The 16,844-nt window shown below is 60.2% G+C and overlaps 1 protein-coding gene across 1 annotated transcript in view; it reads right to left on the bottom strand.

Moving 5' to 3' along the window:
- Positions 1–211: 211 nt before the first annotated feature.
- Positions 212–16,844, bottom strand: part of CACNA1I (calcium voltage-gated channel subunit alpha1 I) — a gene marked incomplete at its 3' end in the record, with an annotated part of 104,407 nt that continues 87,774 nt past the window's right edge. Inside the window, exons 24-36 of the mRNA XM_081248772.1 lie at positions 15,485–15,677; positions 14,752–14,903; positions 13,383–13,492; positions 12,647–12,780; positions 11,719–11,789; positions 8,183–8,261; positions 7,365–7,486; positions 6,539–6,883; positions 6,147–6,293; positions 5,193–5,315; positions 3,408–3,573; positions 1,708–1,907; positions 212–862 (exon numbers count right to left, since the gene is read on the bottom strand). Coding sequence (XP_081104898.1) covers positions 212–862; positions 1,708–1,907; positions 3,408–3,573; positions 5,193–5,315; positions 6,147–6,293; positions 6,539–6,883; positions 7,365–7,486; positions 8,183–8,261; positions 11,719–11,789; positions 12,647–12,780; positions 13,383–13,492; positions 14,752–14,903; positions 15,485–15,677 — 2,493 coding nt within the window. The remainder of the gene's footprint in view (positions 863–1,707; positions 1,908–3,407; positions 3,574–5,192; positions 5,316–6,146; positions 6,294–6,538; positions 6,884–7,364; positions 7,487–8,182; positions 8,262–11,718; positions 11,790–12,646; positions 12,781–13,382; positions 13,493–14,751; positions 14,904–15,484; positions 15,678–16,844) is intronic.

Raw genomic sequence — 16,844 nt, forward strand, 5'->3', positions numbered from 1 at the left:
ATATATGTCTGTCTCTATGTATATGCATATGTATACACGAATATGCACGGGCAGGACCACGCTGAGCCCATCTGAGCCTCGGCAACCTGGACCCTGCTCGTCCCCCAGTCCCGGCGGCTCGGCGCGGCGCCCAGGTCGCGGACGAAGTATTGCTGTCTGCCCCTCGCTCCTGAGGTAAAGAAGGTGAGACGGGGCGGGCGGGCGGCGGCCCTCATCTCCTCCCCTGGCTCGCGGCGTCCCCGGGCTGTGGCTCCCCGGGCGGCGGCTGCGGCTTGGGCACCCAGGGGCCTCGGGCGGCGGCCGGATCGGCCTGGCACGGCGGGTCCTTGCGGCCATCGGAGGCCCAGGAAGGGCTGCGGGCCAGGCCTCGGGGCCGGGCGGCGGCGTGGGGGCGGCCGGGGCCGGCGGCCAGGCTGCTGGTACTGCTGAACCTGCGCGCGGGCGGGAGACCGGGCGGCGGGGGCAGCGGCCCGAAGAGGGAGGTGAGCGAAAGGCTGCTGAGCGTCTCCGAGTGCTCGCTGCCCGCGCCTCCGCCGCCCCCGCCGGCCCGGCCGCCCGCGCCCTCCTCGTCCGACGGGTCCATGGAGTCGTGCTGGGTGCAGCCCGGGCTGGTGGAGCCCCCGCTGCTGTGGCTGCGCTGATGCGCCCGCAGCCCGCTCAGGCTGAAAGGGCCCCGGCCCCGCAGGCTCGGGCGATGGCTGGCGGCTGGCGACGGGCCGGCGCGGAGCCCAGGGGAGGGCGCGGTCGGCCCCAGGGCGCGCCGCGGGCTGTCACTCAGGGTCAGGCTGTCCTCCAGCGTGGTCTGCAGGCTGCCCGCCGAGCTGCTGCGGCTGCCCTCCAGCGACGTGTTGCTCCCCGTGGCCTGCGGGGAGGTCACAGGGGATGGGGGGCCGCCCGGTGTCCCCCAGCCCGCCCTCCCGGTGAAACGCGGGCACGCCCAGCCCTCTTTCCAAGCCCTCGGGAACTCCCTCGGCTCACACGTGGCATCCCAGGCTTCCCCTTCGCCCTACCACCACCTGTCTGAGCTCCTGGGTGGCCCTCCGACCCGGCCCCCTGCCCCACCCCACTCCCCGACCCTCGGGGGACAGTCGGCGTCATCCTTCTCGAACCCCATCAGACGCTGGCCCCCGGCGGGAGGTGTAGGCTCCGGCTCACCAGGGGTAAAAGTCCCTTCCCCCAGCACCCGCCCACAGAAGAGGGACGTCAAGTCCGCAGACCCTTCTGCTCTGCGCTCTGGGCCCTGTGGGTGCCCAGGTGGTGGCCCTGGCCAATCCAATACAGGTGGCCCTGCAGACCAAGACCTGCCATCGCCCAGACCTACCCCCACCTCCATTCCTAGTAATCACACCCCAACCCACTCAGAGCTCCACCACCCACTGCAAAGCCTCCCAACGCCCCCTCCTCCCCATCCCCTCAAGCTAGACCCCATGACCTTCCTTCAGGGCCCCCCCACCCCCGCGTCCGGGCCCGCCCCACACTCTTCTGTCCCCAGATGCCCTGGGACCCGGCTCTGCCCATTTTATCAGACTCTAGGGCCACCTCCTCCCTCAAGTCTCAGCACTACCCCCTCACTTTCCCAGGTGCCCCCAGCACTGCCATGCCCTGTGCCTTTGGCTGGGCCCATCCCCTCCTCCTCCGCCTTGGACTTAAGGGACCCCCTCAGATGTCCCCTGACAAGAGAGCTCTCAGAACTGGGAGGTGCCATACCTGGTGACGGAGGGTGCAGTTGACGCTCGGCAACCGCAGGGACGCCCAGGAGCCCTGCAGGGCAATCTTGGGGAGTGTCCTGGCACCAGGGGCCTTTTCCTGTACTTTCTGGCTGGCGGCCACAGCAGGGTGGAAGAACTCGGCTGGCATGGGCAGGAGTGGGCTGGAGGCATCCGGGGAGAAGGGGCTCGGGGGCGCTGCTGGGGAGGGAGAAGAGGGAGCTGGGGAGCAGGCTCAGGCCCCTGAGGGGGGTTGGCAGGAAAGGGCCACCTAACAAACTGGCTGTGAGACCGTGGGCTCCCTCTCTGAGCCTCAGTGTCCCCTTTGTGAAAGCAAGAGAGGAACACCGAGGCTGCCGGTGTGAGTCCTGGGAGGGTGGACACTAGGCAAAGGCACAGTTTCTGGAGCCAAGCAGACCCAGGCTCAAGGACCCCTGGGTTCCTTCCTCAGTGAAATGGGGACCAGCTGCCCACCTCGAGGAGTGGAGAGAAGGCTATAAGAGCAAGAGGCAGCTGTGGAGCTCCCAGCCCCGTGCAGAGCAGTGCTCACTGTGACAGTCACCCCCGCCCAGGTCCTGACACCCAGGAGGTCTGGCCAGGCCTGGGGGCCCCCCTAGGACAGCAGGCAGGATGGCAGAGCAGACAGAGTGCTGGGGATGGAGAGGGGCAAGGAGAGGGTGAGGGGGAAATGAGAGCTGGGGCCGGTCTTGGGGGGCAACCTCTGTCCACAGTCCCCTCAGTGCCTTCCAGGATGAAGATGGAAGCCTGAATGTCCCCAGGTAGGGGGATTCCTAATCTATGTCTTATTATTTAAGAAAAATGCTAATGAATGGTTAGGTAAAGAAGATGGGATTTTGTTGGATCAGAACGGCTCTTGGGTCCTGTGCCCCAACTTTTGGTTCAGGAAATCTGGGGTCTTGGCCCCTCAGCCATCATGTCCAGTCCAGAGACCGTCAGCTTTAGGGAAGGTCCTCGGAAGTCACTCCACCCCCAGCTCCTGGAAAGCACTCAAGGCCAGGCCTCCCAGAATAGTACTTGGGGTAAGCTCAGGGTCTGGGGGCCCCTCTTCTGCTGAGCTCACCCCTCTGCCCCCTTCCCCAGCCAGTGCTGTGAAGCCAGATCCCATCACCCTCCAAGGGGACTGGAGGTGAAGGTAAGTCCGTGATGGACCAGTCAACTGAGTCCTCCATCCTCCCGCCCAGAGCCCAGCCACAAGCCCAAAGCGCAAACAGAGGATGCTGAGGGCAGGGCTTTGTATGAAAGGGCTGTTGAGGACAACAGGCTTTCTGTTGTTCAGCATCACCTTGTGTGACGATCTGTGGGATAAACACCTCTCGAATTCAGCTCTAGAAAAACCCTTCAATAATTAGGCAGCTTTCATTCTGCTTGATGAGCTGTGTGTGCCAACGTGTTTCCTCTTTCACCACAGCTCCTAGGACACTCAGCATGAATCTTCCACTAGCCTAGACTTCTGGTATAATTATGATCTCATTTCTCTGTATTGGTTGGCTCCTGATCTTCTGTCATTGTTCTATCAGGCCTGAGATTCCTATCTTTTATTATCAGTTATCCATCTGGTTCTTTCTGGACTCAATATAATAGTCTAGGCAAAAATACCAAGGAAAAAACTCAGCCCGCCCCCTCTGAAGCCAACACCTGAGATCAGGGCTGTGGGGAGCTGACGGGGCTCCCACCCCTCACCTTGGCTGCTCTCATGTTTCAGCCAGGACCGGACGGGGTTGAATGGGATCGACTCCATCTCACACAGGAAGTTCTCCGGACCCGACGAGACGGCCGTGTTGGATAAGGGGAAGAAGCATTCACCCAGGTCCCCTACCCGCATCGGCTCAGGCGGGTCCGGCTCACCCTACAGGAAAAGGGAGGTGAAAAGGGCAGGATGGTGGAGGGGGGAAAGCCTGCCACAGCTGCTTTCATGCCCCTGCTCTTCAGCCCTTTGCTTGGTCGCTCTCACTGCCTGGGATGGCCTTCTCACCTCTGCCACCTGGCCAGCAATCATCATCTTCCAAATCCTGGGTGAAAGGGCCCCGCCTCCAGGAAGCCCTCTCTGATGTCCCAGGCAGATAGCACTCACTCCCCTCATGACTCTGAGATCCTTGAGGGTCTTCCTTGTCTCTGTAGCCAAGTGCCTAGTTCAGACCCTGGCCAGTAAAAAAGCCAAGTCTAGGCGGGTGAAGGCACCAGAAGATTGGCCAAGCAGCTGCAGGGCCTCCCTGTGAGCATGACCCTGGGCAGGTCCCTTCCTGTGGCTGAGTCTCTGTTCTCACAGCCATAAATGAGAGAGTAACCCCTTCTTCTGGGGCCTGGCACCCAGAAGCTGCCAGCCTTCCTTCCTGGCACTCCCTGGGCCCTAACCCTTCTCAACCCTGCAGCCCAAGGCAACCTCTGCACAGTTAGCTACTCAAAAGCTGCCCCAATGTCCCCTCCAAGGCAGATGAGTCCCCTATGAACTGTTCTTTGAGTCCTAATAAAACAGCACCCATCTAAGCCCAACGAGGCCCTAGAAACTGTGTACCCCAACATCCTGTGTGGAAAACAGTGCAGGGGTGCAGGAGATACAGGAAGGGGCTGGGGATGGGTGGCAGGAGCTGTCAGCTGTCAGGGAGGGGACAGGGGGGCAGGGAGGGGCTGGGAAGATCCACTCCCCCCATCCCAGCCTTCCTGGAGCTGATGGAGGACAGCCCTGGGGGGCAGTGGTGCCAAACCCAGGTTGCCCCAGGAGTCAGGGGTCAACGGGACCGAGGGTCTCTTAGGGCAGGGTCACTGCACCCCAACCTCAGGCCAGGGGCTCCCTCTCTCATCCCCGAGCTGGGGCAAGAACGACTTGGCCTTGAGGTCACAAGCCAGGTGGCAGACCTCCCCTGCCCGAGTCTGCAGGATCAACATAGTGGCCCTTCCAGCCCTCCTGGCCTCCTCAGACTGACCACCTCTAGGGCAGAGGTTGGGGACCAGCCCCAGGGCTGGCTTCCCTGCTCTGCCTTGCCCGGCTGTGTGACAGGACAAGCTAGCTCACTTCTCAGAGCTCTCATGTCCTCATGTGTGAAATGGAGCCACATTATCCCTGCCGCACAGAGCTGGGGAATGGACGCACTGAGTGCAAGTAAAGTCTGGCACACAGTAGGTGCTTGCACCTGTTTCAACTCTTCAGCCTTAAGGCCCCCTTGTAAGTTTGGACCACCAGGGACACCTCCCATTAAATGGATCAAAAACATCCAAGGCTACAGTGAGTGGCCAAGGTCACTTGGATGCTGTGATTGGAGCCCTGGCTGGCCTCGTTGCTGTGTGACTTCAGGTAAATCACTCTGCCTCTCTCTTCCCAGCCCTCATCTGATCAACAGGAGATGAGGGCCCAGCACACAGTGGGTGCCACTTAAATGGTGAGCCAGGAAGGAGCAGTGTTTTGGCACAGCAGGCAGAGGCCAGGCTCAAGGACAGATCCGCCTGCCCAGGAGCCCACCGGGTGCTCACCTTGTTGTCTCTGGGGCCGGGTGGGCAGGCTGCGGGGTCCTCCAGACTCAGGTCATCGCCAAGCAGGATGGACGAGGACCTGTCTGAGTTCAGGGAGAAGGCCTCTGTCTCGGCCAGCTGCACCTGCAGGGAGAGGCGGCAGCGTCGGGTCACCCCTGGGGCTGGGATGGGGCAGTCTGGTCCTCCAGAAAGATGCAGGGCAGTGGTCAGAGAGGGCCAGAGATCTGAGCACGGACAGCATGTCCACCCTGTGCAGGGACCCAGCCTGGGCAGGGGGTGGGAGATGACAGGAGGGTGTCACAGCCAGCAGAGTGCCAGGCCTGGGCTGGGCTGGGCTGGAGGGCAGGTGAGCTGCCGTGAGCTGTGATCCAAAGCTGGTCTGCTTGCCCTCAGGCCAAGTGCCACTCGAGCCTGGCTGGGTCTAACTCACCCGTGGCCCTGTGCAGGCTACCCGCACGTGCAGAGGTGTTTGCAAGCCCGGAGGACCCTGGGGAATTTGAAGCCACTTCAGGTTAGGGGGGTTCCCAGGGGAGAAGCTCAGGGCCCCACTAGGGAGAGGGCCCGTCTGAGCCTGCACAAGACAGGCCCAAGGCCACTGGACGCCCTGGGATGCCCATCCGGGAAACTCCACCTGGAGTTTGTCACAGAAAAGGCAAACTGCACCAGAGGTGACACATGGGCTTCCTGCTGGCCCCAGGAGCCCACCACCAAGGTGGGCCCTTTCTGAGCACCCACTGTGTACAGACACAGAGAGGGGCCTCGCAGCTCCTGAGGCCACGCCCCAGGCCTGCACTGAGCCGACGGACAGGCCAGCCCGGGCTCGGGGAGGCAGGTCTGCCACAGCCCCCAGCAGCATCCGCCAAGTCGGCCCAGCCAGGCCTCTGCCCAGAGCCGCTCTCCCCTCCGGCTGGCCCCCCAACCCGAGGCCCCAGCTCCCTTGGGGGCTGCCACTACCTCCTGCTGGTCGTGGTGACACTTCTCGCAGCCGGCCGGCGAGGAGTAGTGGTGGAAGATGGAGCCGGACAGGTTGTCGATGATGGTCAGCTCCCCCTCCAAGGAGTCCTTGATGATTAAAGAGACGCTGTCCAGCCACAGGTTCTCCTAGGCGGACGGGGACGGGGTGGGGACAGGCGGGATTATCGGCCAGGTCGGGACGGCGGGGTGGGTGGGCACAGCTGCCCTCCTGGTTCTCTGCCCGTGGCCTGGGCCCGACCCCTCATCACAGGGTCACCCCTTCCGTGGAGCTGAGTGGGGCCCGAAACGACAGAGCTTTCTGCCCGAGGCCCCCGGCCCAGCTGCCCTCCCAGCCCTCGGCGACCCCGCTGCCCTCTCCGGGCCCCGCCCACCTGGGCTGGCGAATAGCAGTTTCGAATCAGGTGGCCCTCGGCGTCGCCCGCGCTACCCGCCCCTCCTGGCCCACGGCCAGGCACGTGTGCCCCCGGGGAGCCGGCGGGTGGCTGCGGGCTGGGGCCCAGGCCGTGGGCCATCTCCAGCTCGAGCTCGGCGTCCATCTCAGCGTCCTCCTGGGCCTCCTTGTTGCTGTCGTCCAGGTGCTTCATGAGCACGGCCACCACCACGTTGATGAGCACGAACTGGGCCGTGAGCACGAAGCTGACGAAGTACAGCGGCGACACGAACTGCAGGCTGCTCAGGCAGCTGCGCTCGTCATGGGTACAGTCTCGCAGTGTGTCCTGCACCCGGCGGGGCGGGGAGGCAGTGGTGAGGCCCAGGGGGCCTCCAGCCACAGGCCTCATCTCTGTCCTCACGAGCCCCTCCCCACCCAGTCCAGGCCAGACTGCAGGCCAGAGCCGAGGAGCCTGCGCTGGGTGATGGGCAGTGAGGCAAACGCTGAGGGCCTGGCACCCGGAGAAGCGGTGCCCGGAGCCCCTGGCCCTGGCCATGGGCCCCCAGGACCCTCTGGCCCTGGGCGGAGTCCTGTCCCCTAGAATCTGAGCACTGACCCCAGAGCAGCACTTAGGGGTGGACAGAGACCCTAGCCTCATGTCCACCTCACTGTGTTTCAGGGTCCCGGGCAGGTCCCTCTGCTTCTCTGTGCCCTGCACCCCACTCCCGTGTGTGACGGGGCGCTGGGCAGGCAGAGGGCCCGGGAGCCCTGGCTGTCAGGACCCGGAACCCAGCCCAACTCTCCCTCCCCAGCCCACCCAGGTGTACCTTCATGATCCCGTTCCAGTTGTCCCCAGTGGAGACCTGGAAAAGTGTGAGGAAGGCCATGCCGAAGTTCTCAAAGGTGGCGTGCCGGCTCATGCCCTCACATGGGTTCTCGTCATTGCAGACTGGAAGGAGAGTGGGGTCAGCCCGGGCCACCCTGCACTGCTGACTCTCAGCCTCATCTCAGAATCCCCACGACAACCTCAGAGGTGCGTGCGGACTGTGCCCAGCCCACAGATGGAGAAACTGAGGTTCGAGGAGGTGGCACACAAGCTGGGACTCAAATTCCGGTGAGCCTGGCTCCTCCCTCCACCCAGGTATCAGTTCCTGAGAGAGACGATGGGGTGGGTAAGGGCCAATGCCCAAGGGAGCCCCACTTTCTGGAGCCAGCCCTGTGCAGGACTGGGCTGGATGTGGGCTGTGTTGCCCTCGGTCTGTGCCCCAGCCACTCTGCCTGCTGGGGCGGCACTGGCTCTGGACGGGCACCGGCAGGTGGAGCCGGAAGGGGCATCCCTGAGAGGCCAGACAGTTCGGGGGCCCCAAGTCGGCGGTCCACTGCACAGGCCTGGGTGTGCCTCCAGACCCAGGCTAGCGTCTCTCAAAAGCTCCTATTCACACTGGGAGGGGCATATGGATGGCTGAGGGTCGCCCATCCATCCCCCCCCGCCAGGCCTGCTCTGGGGGCATCTCCCCAATACAAAGACCTTGACAGGACAGTCTGGTAGGGGAGCGTGTCTCAGGCCTCCCCACCCTGCCGAGGCCCTCCACCAGACCTGTTCCACGAACCCCCCAACCCCAGGCCTGCTTCAGGCGTCACTCACCCAGCTTCCCGAAGAGCTCCACTCCCAGGGCAGCGTAGATGAAGAAGAGCAGCATGAAGAGGAGGCCCAGGTTGCCCACCTGTGGGGACAGCAGGTGGGACTGGGCAGGGCCTGGGGAGGTGGCGGGTGGCAGGCTCCAGGCAAAGGACCAGCCTGAGGGTCGGGGCAGCTGTAACATTTCACCAGGCTGTGTGTCCGTGTCTGCCACCCCTGCACGACCTCCTGGAGGGCAGGCCAGGTCCGGCACAGAGCACAGGACAATAATAAAACACATGTGGAGCCTTTGCTGTGAGAGGCCCAGTTTCAAGCACTCCACATTCATTACTGCACACAGGGATCTATGAACTCTCTTTTACCCGCATTCTTCAGGTGAAGAAACAGATGTACTGAGAGGTGAAGTACTTGCCCAGGGCCACATCGCTAATAAGTGGTAAGACTGGGATCAAGCCCAGCAGGCTGGCCCCAGGGTCCATGCACACAGTCGCTACACCTGTGTGTGGTTAGTACCATCCCACAGATGAATGGAGAGAGAGAGGAAAGGAAGGTGCAGCAATAATGCCACCTCCTCCACGAAGCCTGCCTGGATTCCTTCAGGCAGACCAGGATGCAGTCTGACAGCATGAGAGTAACTGGTGTGTCCCTGTCACTGTCTCTGTCAGTCTGGGAAGTCCTTGAGAGCAGAGACATGGCTGGATTAATTCAGATCTGCTTCCTCAGGCCAGCATGGGCCCCAGCCACAGAGCGGAGTGAACATAGAAATCATGCAAGACTGGGGGCCCCAGAAGCCTCCTGCAAACGCAGTCACCCCCATCCCACAGCTCCTGTGGGAGAAAAACATCGCAGATTCCAAACCTATTTCAAATCTATCCATAGTCCAGAGACTGCCTTTAACTCGTGTTATGGATGAGATAAGGTTCAAAAGTGTTCCTGCCCTAGAAATGAAGTATCTCCAAGAACCCTCAGAAGAGCTGCATGAGTAGAATCCGAGGATGTTTGCATTAATTGCTGAAAAATAAACCATGTTAATCACAGACTCCTGATGCTTCTCTGCTGCAGACAAGGGTTTCCTTCTAATCTGTGCTACAATCACACCAACAGTGTCTGACTAATTAAATGATTCTCATTCATTAATGAAACAAGCAGTCATTGAGTACTTCTGAGGCCAGATGTGAGGCCCCGACTGCCGGAAGAAATCCGGCAGGGCCTGAGCCTCAGTGCAGCTTCCCACCCTTTGCGGGCCCAGGTCAGCGTTTCTTCAACCCCATCTTTCCTACCAGCTCCCCCTCTTCCCTGCTACAGCAGCCTCCTCAAAGGCCTCCCTCCCTCTCCAGCCTCTCCCTCAATCCATTCTCCTCACGGTCACCAGAGCAACCTTCTTAAAGACAGCTCTGCTTGAGGTCTCCCTTATCCAGACCCTCCCGTGGCTCTCACTGCCCACAGGACAAAGCCCAGGTTTGCTGTCTTGACATCTAAGGCCTGTGTGATCCAGCCCTGCGGACCCCCTCCCAGCCTGATTTTCCACCCCGACTCCAACCACACAGAAAACAGACCCCATTTGCATATTCTGTTTCCTCTGCAAGGAAGACCCTCTCTCTGTCTTTGCCTGTTAAATGCCTCCTCCCCACCCCTCAATACCCAGATCATGGGTCACCTCCTCTGAGAAGCCTTCCCCGATGCCTCCTCCCTCTGAGTGCCTGAGGCAAAGCCTGGAAGGACAGGGCTGAAGTTTCATTTTCATATCACTTTACATAGAACCGAGGAAACATCCAGGGTCAGCTAGTAGATGGTGAGGGGTAAGCCCCTCACCCCAATACCACATGGTTCTTGGCACACGCATCTCTTAAAGTATAATTACTGTCATGTGTCTCCTACTCGAGGCTGGGACCTCCTAGGCATCTCCATGTGCCCTATGCCAACTCAGTGCTGGCCTGGGAGCCACCCTAGGATGCCCAGGGGTCAGAACAAGGGGAAAAGGGTAGGGGAAGGGGCAAGGAGGCCAGGCAGGCTGGGGGTACACACTTGCCACCCCCATTTCCATCCTTAGCAGACTCTTACCTGGCACTTCCTATGATCCAGGTACCGTTTGGTGCTTTATAAGCTTTAACTATTTTATTTTTTTATTATTTATTTATTTATTTATTTATTTATTTGCGGTACGCGGGCCTCCCACTGTTGTGGCCCCTCCCATTGCGGAGCACAGGCTCCGGATGCGCAGGCTCAGCGACCATGGCTCACAGGCCTAGTAGCTGCTCCACAGCATGTGGGATCCTCCCGGACCAGGGCACGAACCCGCGTCCCCTGCATCGGCAGGTGGACTCTCAACCACTGCGCCACCAGGGAAGCCCCAGCTTTAACTATTTTAAACCTCACAACACCCCTTTAGGTAAGCGCTGATATCACCCCCCATTTCACAGGCCAGAAAACCAAGGCACGAGAGATTGAGTCACACACCCAGGCTCTCACCGGGGATGAGGCTTTGACCACAGGTCAAAAGGGCTTGAGTCTGGGCTCCAACCCACTTCCTGTCTACACCCCAACCCCCCAGCCCAGCACTCACCCCCCCTCTCCCATGAGACAAATTCCTCTGAAGGGATTTCACGTTAGGAAGGACCACAGCTCTCTGAATGAAGGCCCTTGCTTTCCACCCAGACCTGCTGTAAGCCGTGTCACTTTCCCTTTGCAGCTAGGCTGCTGGGAAGCTCACACCAAACTCAAGAACGGAACTCATTAACATCCCTAGCCCAGGTTCCTGAGAGAATTAGCTTTGCTTTCACCTGCCCTGGGCTGTTAATCTTTTATCTTCATTTTTATCATGCTGTATCCGTGTCTTTTTCTTTAATAAGACACTTAAAGTTCCTTAAGACTAGGTGAGTCATAATGAATAAGTGAATGTATATGAGGCTCACCTCAGAGTGAGGTGAGACCACACTGAGGGGAGGGAGAAGGGGAGCCACCAGTAGTCAGGACAGTCGGGGAGGGAGAGCCTGGGGCTGCAGAATTCCGAGGAGGATGAAAGATGCACCCTCTGTGGCCCTGACCCATCTCCCTTCCGCTCACCAATGTGTGGGGCTTTCCTAACTTCCCAGGGTTCTCACCCAGGTCAAGGATTGAAGCTGTCCCCTCCTAGAATGTCATATCTGTCACCTCTCCATCCACATCACCACCTCTCCTACCAAGCCACCTTACAAGGTCAAGCTCAAAGTGCCCTGACGCCTTCCCTGATTCCCCAGTGTGAGGGCCTCTCCCCACACCGCCCTGAGGCCTCTGTCTTCCCCACCAGGCTGGTGACTCCTGAGGGCAGAACATGGGTGCTCAGCGGCAGCCCCAGGTCCAGTACACAGCAGGCGTGGGCAAGCGCTTGGCGAATCAGGGAGAAAGAAGCAGAGGGGACCCCGCCCATCTCTCACAGCCCCTGGCTCACATTTGCTTCTCTGGAGGTGGGACTCTGCCCTGGCTCCGGGCAGGTCTGGAGAGAAGGGAAGTCAGGGCCCATGCCCCCCAGGGCCCCAGAGAGGGGCCAAAGGAGCAGCTCTTACCTGCGGCAGAGCTTGCACCACGGTGTCCAGCAGGGCCCGCATCCCCGTGGCCATCTTCAGCAGCTTCAGCACTGTGGGCGACACCCAGCCCGGCCCACTCAGCCCGGGCCAGTGGGGACAGGCGTGTGCACGTATGTGCTCGTGTGTGAATGCAGGAGAGTGAGAAAGTGGAGGAGCGTGAAATCAAGGATGACAGCTCTGCGATGCCGCACTACAAGCACGTGGGTTCAGCTGAACAGGGCGGGGGGGGGCGCGGGGGGGCTGCACAAAAACATGTGTGTCCAAGGTTGGGGCGTTGGTGTAAAAAACTCCAAGAGAAGGGGGACAGGCACAGTGGGAATGGAGGGACATTAGGTGTGTGAGTGAGTGCGTAATTCACCGCGATGAGGCCACAATGACCGACGCGTGAGTGGCCTTGGGGTCTCTCCCTTTCCCTCTGGCTGGAGAGGGCCCCAGTGTTACTGCTGAGTTTCTCCACTGGCCCCCTCACCACTTCAGAATCTGGGGGCAACAGGCAGGGCCGGTGGAAGGGTGAGCATTGAGGCAGGAGGTTTTTGAAAGAAGTGTGAGGACAGCCTTGAGGAGAAAGGGAGGCTTCTGGGAGAAGAAAGAGGATTTCAAGGACAGCGCGTCCCAGGCAGTTAGAGAAATGCTGGTGAGGACCCAGTGTCTTCCCAGGTGCACTGGGTTCCTTTCAACCCAACCTGAGACTGGACCGCAAGGATCAGGGTGTTATATGGAGGGGGCATGCAGGGTGCAGTACAGAGCTGGCGGGACAAGGGTGCATGTGTGCCCACGGGACGGTGGGTTGAGTGTGTATCAGGTATGGGCTCCTCCTGGCTCCTGTTCCCCCTGCTCAGCAGGAGGCCCATGCTGCCCCGCAGCCCTCCCCCACCTGTCCCCACCCGGTGCCCCGCCCGCCCCTAACCCCGGGCAATGCGCAGGACCCGCATGATGCGGATGATGGTGGGGTTGATGGGCAGTGCCGCGTTGATCTCGATCTCCTCCAGCGTGATGCCCATGACCGACAGCAGCACGATGGCCAGGTCCAGCTGGTTCCACCTTCGCGGCCGGGCAGAGGAGGGCAGGAGTGAGAAGCAGGGTGAGAGGCACTCGAGGGTAGATACGCCCCAGCTGGGAGGAACTTCCCAGCTCTCCACCCTCCTGCCATGGCCCAAGGGGATCCCTAACAGCCCCTCCAGACCCCCATGGTTCCAGCTCCTTCTCTGCCCCCCACAGCCTCTGATCCCTCAAGCAAGAGGCTGACCAGGCTAAATGAACATCTCTGGCCTCTGCAGGGAAATAGGAATGGGCTCTGACTCCTAGGTCTGAATCTTGAGCCAGATGCTCCCCCTGTGTGGCCTTGGGCTAGTCCATCAACCTCTCTGAGCCCAATGTGTTCCCTCTGAAAAGAAGGACTAGCATGAGGTATGCCCTGCTCTGCCTGTGGGGTATGGAAGACCCACAAAAGATGAGCTGAGGAGGGCTTGGCAGAATGCCCTGCACCCATCAGGGCTGTAGGCAGCACACACCTGGGGTCCCTGGCCATCAGTGCCCAGACACTTATTGGTTCCCCTCCTCCAGCTGCTCCAGGCTTCCCCAGAGGTCAGGACTTCTTCCCCATCCTGCAGCCCACTCTCTGCTGCCCCAGCCCAGCTGCTCACCGGTCCTTGAAGAAGCGCCTCAGACCAAATGCCACCAGCTTCAGCACAGCCTCCAGCACAAAGACAGTGGTGAACATGTAGTTGCAGTACTTGAGGGCTGTCTCCAGAGACTGCAGGGGCAGCAAAGAGAAGCATGATCCAGGCCCCATGACCTGTCCCCCACCTTATTCCAGCCAGAAAATCTCTGCCTTTTAAGGGGAAAATTTACTCCATTCACATTTAATGCAATGATTTACATATCTACTTTCATGCTTTCCACCTTACTTAATGTGTACGATTTACTTTACATTGCTCTTTTCTTTTCCTTATTTCTGCTGGCTTGGTCCAATTGCCACTCTATGGAGGCAGTATGGGGTAATGGTTAAGGGTTGTGCTTAAGAACCAGATTGCCTAGATTTGAATCCAGACTCAGCACTTACTCCTTATTCACTGTGTAACCTTGGCAAGTCACTTGACCTCTCTGGGACTTAGTTTTCTGATCTATGAATTGGGGATGATAATAGCACCCACCTCAGAAAGTTGCTATAAAAATTAAATGAGGTAATAGCCCAAGACCGGACAGAATAAATACTTGGTAAATGTGAACTGTTATTATTCCATTTCTTCATGTTAATTTAGAAGTTCTACAGTTACTGTTCCATTCCACCAGTGGTTGCCTTCTTTTTCCCTGCACTCATAATATTCCTCTCCTACCATTTAAAATAAGATACTAATTCCTCATCTGGAGGCTCTGCTCTCCCCTCCTTCCCCCACTCCAGTAAGTCTTTAAGAAGACTTGCCCCTACATAACCCTCACGTGTCCCTCACGCACACTGCCTGCAACTAGCTGGGAACTGGTCACCTCTCCTACCGCAGTGTTTGCCCCCAGTGGTCCTGCCCCTCCCCCAGGCTCCATATGCCCCGTAGTGGTGGAGACAGCTGGCAGACCTTGAATGCAAATCAAAGTTCCAGTCCTGCCCCCACCACTCTGGCTGAGTAACTTGTGCATATTTTACCTCTCTGAGCCTGGGTTTCCTCGCCTACAAAAGCCTCCCCCAGACACACCTTAGGATTGCTGTGAGGATTAGAGAGTTAATATCTGCAGTGTGCCCTGCAGAGTCACACTGAACATACCGCAGCTACTGTCACCCATGTTGAAGGCTGGGTCCAAATGTCATCCCTCCTACCCTCACCCCCGCCCCACCCCGCTCACCAGGACCGAGTGAACTTTCCCTCTCACTCATCTGTCCTACCAGGCCCTGCGCCTCCTGAGCGTAGGACCCCCAGTGGGGACGGTTCAGACCCTGCCCCACCCCATCCCTGGGGTGGGGTCTTGCTGAGGACCCAACCCCACCACGTGACCTCGGGCCAGAGGCCAGGCCAGGCTCACCGTGGGCTGATTGTAATGCTCCAGGGACATGGTGACCACATTGAGGCAGATGATGAAGGTGATAAAGATGTCCAGGTAGTGGCTGGTGCACATGGAATGGATGAGCAGCCGCGTGGGACAGTAGGTGGCATAGTAGGGCAGCCGCTGGGCCTCTGCAGGGGGGGTGGGGCGGCAGGGGCGAGAGCGGCACAGACCACAGAGGGTCGGGGCCAAGGTGGAGGCAGAGCACACGGAGCGAGAGGTGGAGGGGAGGGAGGAAGCAAGGGGGAGAGATGCCAGTCCACCCCAGGCCCTGGGAATCAGAGTTAGGTCTCTTCCCCTGAGCCAGGGCGCCTTGAGGGAAAGGGGTAGGACGTGAGGGAAGGTGGCAAAGAGGGCACTGATTCTCCCCATCGTGCCCATGTGTGGGGTCTGGTCTGCTGGGGGCAGGACAGGGATCCCGTGGCTCGGGGCGGGGCATCAAGGCTCTGCCCTTGCCCTCTTCCTGGACTGAGCTGCCAGGGTCTCATTCAGGTGGGCAGTGGGGTCACCATCAGACTCCGGGTGGACACCGAGAGGAGTCAGGTCACCTGGACAGGTGGATGCTGGGGGAAGGGCAAGGCCAGGGGCCTGGGGGCCATATTCTTTGTTCCCTTCTGGCTCCAAAGGCCCAGTGGGTGGGGTCACGCCCCGGCCTCGGCCCCTGAGCCCCGCCCCCAGCCCCTGAGCCCCACCCCCCGCGACACCCGCTCACTCTGGCGTTTCTTCTCCAGGCGCCGCAGCCGCTTCTCCTCGCGCCGTCGCGCCTCCTCGGCCTCCTGGTGCTGCCGGCACTTGTGGAAGTTCTCCACCACGACGCCCACGAACATGTTGAGCACGAAGAAGCTGACGATGAGCAGGAAGGAGATGAAGTAGAGCAGCATCCAGGGGTTGTGGTTGGGCACGGGCTGCGGGGACCAGACGGGGCTGAGGGAGGCCGGTCGGGCACCGGGGGGGGGGCCCCACTGTGCGGGGCGTGCCCCACCTCGCCGCGCCTCCGTGCAGTGGGGGCACCGGCAGCAGCCTCCTGGGCAACTGGGAGATTTGAAGGAGGCAGAGGTAGAAAGTGCCCACCCTGCCTGGCACAAGTATGGCGCTCAGCAAAGAGAGCCCTCCCCTTCCCGCCATCTGTCTTCTTCCTCTCACCCACCATCTATCCATCCCCCATCCACTGATCGTCCACCCATTTATCCACCCACCGACCTCTCCATCCATACACTCATTCCTCCATCTACCCATCCATCCACTCAGCATCCGTCCATTTATCCAACCATTCATCTATCTAGAAACAAGGCAGCCAGAAGAGGAGAGAGCACAACCCTGATGGAGTCTGTGTGTGTGTGTGTGTGTGTGTGTGTGTGTGTGTGTGTGCTGGTAGGGGTGGCAGGCAGGAGGGTACAGACTAGGAAGTGGAGGAGGATGTCTCCACGTGCTCTATTCCCCCCACATCCCCAAGCCCCACCTCTACCTCCAGCTCTAGAGTCTATGGGGTGAGGCCCAAGAGGCCAAGAGCCCGAGCCTGCTTACAGGCCTAGGCGCTACCCCCAGCCCCGATTCCTTCACTGAGTGGGCCCTGTCATGACCAACAGCATCTCCCTGCTCCTTCTCCCATGGCCCCCACAGCCATGACACTGCCAGCCCTGGTCAGCCACGTGTCTTGCCTAAAGTCCCAGCCTAGCCCCAGAGGGGATCCCCACTCTCAGGGGCATCTTGGGAGTGAGGGCTCAGGCCTCCTCTCGGGCCCAGCCTCCTCCCTGACCCCTTTCACCCTCCCACTCCTAAATCCATCCTCACCCAGCAGCCCCGGGAAGCTCCCGCAAGCTCACCTCGTTCTAACCCCTTCGCTGACACGCACTGCCCTCAGCTACGCTCCACCCCCGGCAGTGTGTGCAGGTCTTCCCGACCTTCCCACCCTGCTTCCCCGCGCCAGCCGCCTCCTCCCACACACTCAGTCCTCACACATGGGCTCTGCAGCCCTCCTGGCGGGGCCAGCTCGCAGCGCTCGCCCTGCACAGAGCGGGTTTGTTGAGGCAGACAGAGCAGTGACTCACACCAGCCAGGGAGCGGCCCTCGTG

The sequence above is a fragment of the Mesoplodon bidens genome, assembly GCF_964165515.1.
Source record: "Mesoplodon bidens genome assembly, chromosome: 11".
NCBI classification, from domain to species: Eukaryota; Metazoa; Chordata; class Mammalia; order Artiodactyla; family Ziphiidae; genus Mesoplodon; species Mesoplodon bidens.